At 54.3% G+C, this 7639-nt stretch overlaps 1 protein-coding gene across 1 annotated transcript; it reads left to right on the top strand.

Annotated features, from left to right (window-relative positions):
• The first annotated feature begins 1607 nt into the window (after positions 1-1607).
• Positions 1608-2496, top strand: LOC109761946 (uncharacterized). The gene has a single exon (XM_020320757.4). It carries the CDS (start codon positions 1733-1735, stop codon positions 2336-2338), a length of 606 nt encoding a protein of 201 aa, XP_020176346.1. The 5' UTR covers positions 1608-1732; the 3' UTR covers positions 2339-2496.
• Positions 2497-7639: the final 5143 nt, after the last annotated feature.

Raw genomic sequence — 7639 nt, forward strand, 5'->3', positions numbered from 1 at the left:
ATAAATACAAGAAGTGCTCCTGCACTACACCTCGACTGTTCGGGCCAGGGAGCCGGATTATCCAGGACGAGGCCGAGAAGCCCCAGATGAATCAGCCGAAAAGTCCGGTCATGCATGCGCCTCTGCCGATTCACCAGTCCCGGACTGCTTAGGAACCAGTTATGACTATTCGGGCCGAAATTGAGAGGCCCTGGACGAATTCCCCAGACTATCTTGTCGACTCCCACCAAATGCCGGAAGAACGAAAACCGAACTGTTTGACATGCTGAGTGAGCTGTGCCTTTTTCCCACATACTTCTCGGTCCTAGACTATGTAAGTCATATCCCCTGGTTTCAAGGTTTCCACTTGTGGAGAACACTCCTTCTCTTCGGAGTTGGGGGTGGGGGGGTACCCTTTGCTTGCCTTTTTTCCTTTGTTTGTTATTTGGATCTAGGATGCCCCTCTTGTATTGACTTTGTGTTATAAGATGAGTACTTATTGGTGAATGTTAGCCTATTTCCGTGTTTCTCTTGTGTTTTCGCGTAGTTCCTCGTGCTCTTCATGTTCATCCTCACATCCACCTCCAATTCGTGAAGATCGGGCCACCTCACATAGTTTACCACGTATTGCAACAACTACCCACCCTCAAACAAATATCGTTTGTCCTCACTAGCAATGGTAGATCCGCCTTCTTCTATAGAAATACTTGGCCCTCTAGCCAACCCTAGCCCCTTATCACACGCCATCGACTCTATCATTTCTCTCACATATCAGACAATTTGTAGCTAACCTCCAAAATTGTTTAACTGCGGCTGCCGAGATATAGTTGGATGTTGTTTTATTTCTGTTGCGGGATTTCAGCCCAGATCAAGACAATGACAACGCTTCCTCTTCCATGGGAAGAACTTTTCCACCCACAACACCAATAGATGACATCCTCATGTGTGAAGACCACACCGACCACAACGCCGAACCTAACTTGGTTCTCAAAAGTCCCGATATCTTCGACTGGCTTCTATTTGGGCACAATCTCAATTCCAAGGCCAACCTCTTCCACAACACCATCGCTCACAATAGCATGTGCCCTCGATGGGAACACGACACAGACTGGCCGTGTCTAGGCTCTCACCAGCCTCTCGACCCCATTTTCTCTCGAGTTGGTTTGGGACTCGCCTGCCCCCTTTGGTCTCGACAACAACATTTGGCCATGGGTAGCTCTCACCATCCTTTGGGGGTTTTGGGATTCCAGAAAACCCAAGATTTTCCGAGGCGAGACTCACGCTCACCCCCTGTTGTAACAATAAAGAACATCGTAGCGGATTTTAGATTTTACTCTTTAGGATCATAGGTCTTGTGAACCTAGCCAAAAGGCCGCCGCCACGTCTTGACGGGAGCACATCTCCTCGAGCACCGGCACAACCGGTGTATTCCTAGCCAACTACTCCTAGTTTGGCTCTTTGAGTAGCAATGCATTCATGCGGGACCCTCTCCCCGTACGTGGTGATTGTTTAAAGAAACATCTATTTCAGGGTTCGTTGTCTCGATCAACTTTGACGTCGAAGGCCGAGCAAGAGTGGAAGCCGGGGTTCGTATAAGTATATGTGCCCACGGACGGTTCCTAGTTGAGAGGAGAAGCTGAGCACAGCCCGTACTAGGACATGGCAGTACGTAGTAGTTAGGGCGGGCGCGTCACGACTCACGCGTGAGAAGAGAACCCTATGTTACAGTAGCAGTAGTAGCTGTAGCGAGAGCATGGAAGGCGGCGGCGACTTCACCTTCGCCGTGGCCGCGTCTCTGGCAGGCGCCGGCGGCCGACGCGTAGGCGCCGGTCTGCTGTACCCGGTCTTCGGCCAGCCGCGGTCACCGCCGCGCCAGCGGGCTCTGGAGACGGAGACGACGACGGCCACCGCGCGCGTGCCGCTCAGGGAGCTTCTGCTCGTGGACGCGTTACGAGCAGGAGCGGAGCAGCAGCCGGACGGCGGGGACAAGCGGCCGGTAAAGACGTGCTACTGTTCGTGCTGCCCCGGTTCACCGTCGACAGCGTCGTCCCCGGCGCGCTGCCGGAAGAGCGGCTCCACGGGGTCTGTCCTCCGGTGGAGCCAACGGCTCCTCGGTCGGAGCCACAGCGGCGGCAAGGAGAATTTCGTCTTCCTGGACGCCAGCCCTTCCAACTCCAGCTCCAAGCGCAAGGGGGTCAGGAGCGGCGGCGTCGGCGGCCACGCGCACGTCTGGAGCTCTTACGCGCACAAGGGCGGTGGCAATGACGGCCGCCGGAGGTCGTTCCTCCCGTACAGACAAGACCTCGTCGGGCTCTTCGCGAGCGCCACCGCGTTCCGGCGGACCTACCATCCGTTCTGACGACGTAGCGGATCCGTAGAGCATTTGGTCTGCATGCATCCTACTGTTTGAGTTTGTACTCTGCTTGTTTGCTTGTTGTACTATTTTATCATCAGTTTGTATTATTGGTGACCGGAGCGTGTAAAGTCAATTTCATATGTTCCTTTCTTTTTGCGGGTGAATTTCATATGTTCCTTCGAACTTTATGCAGTACACTTTGTTCACTACTGCTACTTACATTCTGAATTGTACTCTCACAACCACACGGAACACCTGCCGGGGCAAACATCACATCAAGCCTAAAAAAAAAAAGAACAACGGCAGCTCAACAAAACGCGGATGACCCGCAACCACTGCACCCCCGGAGTCGTCCCACGACACTCCAAGTACCCCGAAACGCCGTGTACCAAGTAACATCTTTAAAAAGAATGCGACAACGACGACGCTGCTGCCCGGACATGTCCTAGGATTTTCCCTGGCATGCGGAGGAAAGTGGGTAATGGGTACATCCGATGCCCTTCATGAAGGAATGGCGGCACCAACAGGCGTCACCGCGTTGGTGCCAGATGAGCCGACAGGGATTTCTCCCAACCCCCCAAACCACTACCCAGAAGATTTGTAACCTTCCATCCAGTTTGCCACCCCCAGCATGCGCCACGCCACCCACGCCGTCTCACTGAGATCACCATCGCAGGGTCTAGAGGACGGAAAATGGGAGTGCAAGGAATCGGGGGCGGCAACACAGAGGCCGCGCAGGAGGGAACTGCCTCCACCGCCGTCGTGCGGGAGGTCACTGCCTGCAGCGTCGTCGCGGTAGCCGGCCGAACGCGACAGCAAGGGCACACCAGGCCTCCGGGCCCACAAAGCCTCGACCGGCATGCTGCAGCAAGCCGGCGACAGCGCCGCCACCACTCAGATTCCGACTCACCACCTCCACCTCTAGGGGGCAACACCGTCGACAGAAGAGCCGCCGTCCCGCCTTTGCTCAGATGGGGCCCAAAGGGGCCCATATTTGGGTCGAGTGGGTGCCGCCACCCCGCGCCTCCGCTTAGCCCCGCCGCCAACGCCCGCGCCTCCGCTTAGCCCCGCCGCCAACGCCCGCGCCGCCGCACCGTAGACCACCCTCGCCAGCGCCAAGTCGCCCCGCCACCGTGCCGGACTACCGCTGCCCCGCACAGGAGCACCTCAGAGAGGGGAAAAGCAGGGGCGGACACGCACCCTGGCGACGACGGGGGGAGAGGGGGTGGGGGGAGGGCTCTGGGGGAGGCGGATGGCGGCGCAGCCGGTTGCCCGCGGGGGACAACCCGATCACGAAAGGGGAGGTAGAGGGTACTCCGTTGGTTTGTATTGCAGGGAGCATAAAGTCAAACTTGATCAAATTCATAATGCAAGTTCAAGAGCGGTCTCCTTCGGGCACCAACTCCCCTTTCCCAAGCTTTACTCTTCGTATTAGTCGCACGAAAATTAAATTACATCATCCGATATAATCATATCATATCATATCATACGTCCGTGTCAGCCTTAATTAAGCCTGGCTGCGAAGCACGACCTAGCTTAGCAAGATTGTAAACGTTCCTTGCAGCCTACGACGCGTGCTGCCTCCGACATCGACCAAGCATACATGACTGCTGACACGTACGGATGGCTTGCCAGCAACGACACACACGTACATTTTAGTCGACATGTATACTATTACTGCACAGTAGTAATACGTATTTTTCTGGGTATTTCTTAGGGGTATATGTGGATGCCATGCCTGCCATGGCTGGGTCAAAGTTTGTTGCGAGAAAGTTTAATCAACCGATGTGTTTGGAGTGGGACAAGACGGTGAACATGATCGTCTTGTAGATCACCATAAAACCAGCGAAAACGCCTGCTGAAGACTGGACTTGTGATCACGTACGGGCCAACGACGGGCACATCGCCTGTACCACCGAGAAATGTACTCGTAGCCATACAAGCAACGGTCGCTATTTCAAATATCACTTTTACCACCTTTATCATGAGATTGTTATCCTTGGCGAGATGTGGTGAGCGATGCATGGGACTTTTCTGAGATACCAACAGCTACAGTGTCACGTCGAGAGCAACGTCGTCTCACCTGAGTCTTATGGATGTCCAAATTCCACGACAGGCTCGAAAGATAAATTATTACACGGCAGACAGCAACACTATCACTGTGTTTAATTGCACAGTAGCACAAGATATCACCTACGGCATTAATTACTCGTTGGGTTCCGGATTAACACAAACCATTGCGGTGGCAGCACCTTCCACAGAGTCTTGCCAAAACTGATTTGAAGTTAGGTGTGAGATCAACCCGCAGTTCTCAGCATGGCCCAGCGATAAATACATTGTAAACAAGGAAGGCCATTTAACAACTGTTGGATGCATCACATACTACGTTACACACTGGGCTAAACTTTCAACGCCACATATATGAGCACCAAGTGAAGATTGTTGGGAAAGCTAGCAAGCTAAAGCCTACAGGTACGTAGTAGCCGAATCCCATTCATTCTAATGCCTGAACAGGTGTCTCTCATGGTGTAATTTTACAGATCGATTCAGCGAGAACTGAACCTTCAAGAACCAAACTCGTGGAACAGTCGTCGCGTCTGTCGCCGAGGGTGAGGATACAGAGCATATGGAGGAGGGACGGAGGGTGTTGGGGATATTAATATTAAGTATAAATCGGCCAGGAGGGGCCGGGTTATACCCATAATGAGTTATTTATATTTGAAGCCCATGAAGACAAGGAGTATGGCGCTTTACGGAGGAGATCTAGCACGGAGGCCTAAGGCCCAAAGGCGGATTAAGGCCTGTAGACATAAACCGCCATATGACATGTAACTTGTATTGTAAGATAAGAAAGGGTAGAAACCGAGCCGGACACGTTGATGAGTCGGCCTCGGGATTTTGTAAACCGCCGGGCGTCAACCTGTGTATATAAAGGGACGACCCGGCGGCGGTTTAGGGACAACAAACAACAACTCGAGAGCCAGGCATAGCGGATTCGCTCCCTGGTCATCGAAACTCTAGCAATTCCACATCAACTGGATTAGGCCTTTACCTTCACCGCAAGGGGCCGAACCAGTATAAACTCCCTGCGTCCTTTGTCCGCTTTAACCCCTTTAAGCTAACCCGTCGCGATGACTCCACGACTAAGTCCTTTCATTAGGACATCTGTCGTGACAAAACCACGACAGTTGGCGCCCACCGTGGGGCTATCGCACGATGGTTTCGAGTTCTTAGAGGGCAGCTTCGAAGGGCTCAAGGGATACGCTGTAGGCCGGATGACCAAGAGTCGTCGCGGCAAGCTCTACATCGACAACACAGGTTGGGGCCCCGAGGCCGGCTCAATCGAGTACGGGTACCGGGTCCCCTTCGGCGGTATTCACGTCTTCATTGGCAAGATTGGCGAGCCGGACACTGAGCCGGACATCTGCACCGACATCGTCGAAACGGCTCAGTGTGCGAGACCCGCCCGGGCTCAGCCCGCCATGAAGCGTGCCTTCGTGGGAGTCATCCACGGAGCGGAATCTGAGGTTAGATCGGCATCCGGTGGTGAAACCGTCGTTTACTCTGATGACGAGTCATCTACCGGAGAGACCGAGTCGTTGTACCAACTGCAAGACGGCCGGTTTGGGGGCTGTTCCGATGGCGACAGTATTCCGGACCCCTTCGATCCGCCAAGCCGAGTTGCGATCTTCATGGCCGGTACGCAGCCTGCGCAACACTCTTCGACTGCAGCGGCGATGATTTCCGGATCAGTAGCGGCGACAGCAGCTGGGGCAGGAGGCCCTGTGCGACCGCCGGCTCAGATTTTGTCTGACTTATTTGACGCTTTGGCAAGGCTGCTGGCGGAAGTTAACCCGGCGAATCAGGATGAGCATAACGCGGAAATCACAAAGGTGGGGGATCAGATAACTGAAGCCAAGGCAGACCTGGCAGCTGAGGATACCAGGATGGCTGCAGAGCGGGCCGAGTTGGATGCACAGGCTTACCGGCTTATGTTAGGTCAGAGCGCGTCAAATGATGTCATGAGGAGAAGGTACCGATCCCATCTACCTCCGGTTTATGAGGCAAGGAATCTCTTTGACACGCCAGGAGCAGGAACCAGTAAGCCGCCCGTGGTAAACCGGGTGGAGGCACCTGGAACGGGAGCGCCGGTTCAGTCACGTCCGATGGACCCACCTCGTCAGAATGTCCTGTCGCAGCACGTCTCAACGCCTCCGGGTCATTACTCTAACCCATTGGATAACATAGTCGCCGCCGCTTCACGATTGGCAGCTCTCCTGATCGAAGGCGAGTCCCCAGTAGCGGTCGAGACACGACGGGCTAGAGAGCTCCTTCAGACGGCTTTGACACAGCAACAGGCCTATTCATACAGCCGCGAGAGGATTCATTCTACTCCCCGCCCAAGCCGGAGTTACAGCAGGCGGATGGATGAACCGGTCGTGTCGAGCAGTGTGCGGAATCGCAACCCGCCTCGAGGGCATAATCCGGCGGGCGATGGTGCTAATGCTCAGGATGTGGTGGATCATGGCAGGGCACGTCGAGAAGCCAAGTTAGCAGCGCAGTACGCGGCCCGTCAGCTTACTCCGGTTCGTCCAACAACTTCGGTGGAACCAGGAGTTACCTCCAGTTCTTTGGGGGTGTCGTGCCTCGTCCCGGCTCTACGTAATGTACGGCTGCCCAAGGATTTCAAGGATCCACGTAAAGTGCCCAATTACACTGCCGACTTATCCCCCGATTCATGGGTCAAAAGTTACGAGATGGCGATGGAGATGCTGGATGTGGATGATGCGGCATGCACTACAAAAAAAAGACACATCCGTGACATTTTGGGCCGAACGAATTTTTTTTCTGTCATACATATGACACTTCTATGACGATAATTGTGACAAAACCCGGTATCATCATAGATGTGGTGGGCTCCTACTTCTATGACAAAAAATCATGACAGAAAATGGGCTTTTCGTCCTGGGCGGGCCGGAGACGCAGCTGCATGACATTCTTTGGGCCGTCCATGACGGAAAAAACCGTGGTAGAAGCGAGGGCGAGGAAAATTTCGGGGAGTTCCCGGTTACGGTGGGAGGTCGGGGGCCGAGCGATCCGCGTTTCTCTCGTACACGTACGCGCGTGTGTGCGAGGCGTTGGCTCTAACTGAACCCGAGCGAGGCGTTGGGCTCTAACTGAACCCGAGCGATTGCACTGCAGGCTACGCGTTACTGAACCCGAGCGATCGATCGATGGCTGTTAACTGAACCCGATCGAGCGATTCCTTCGCTACTGCTGCTAACTGAAGCTGATCGATGCTGC

The sequence above is a fragment of the Aegilops tauschii genome, chromosome 1 (genome assembly GCF_002575655.3).
Source record: "Aegilops tauschii subsp. strangulata cultivar AL8/78 chromosome 1, Aet v6.0, whole genome shotgun sequence".
NCBI classification, from domain to species: domain Eukaryota; kingdom Viridiplantae; phylum Streptophyta; class Magnoliopsida; order Poales; family Poaceae; genus Aegilops; species Aegilops tauschii.

Excerpts from the sequence above, each read along its gene's own strand:
- LOC109761946 (XM_020320757.4), top strand. The coding sequence starts at position 1,733 with ATGGAAGGCGGCGGCGACTTCACCTTCGCCGTGGCCGCGTCTCTGGCA.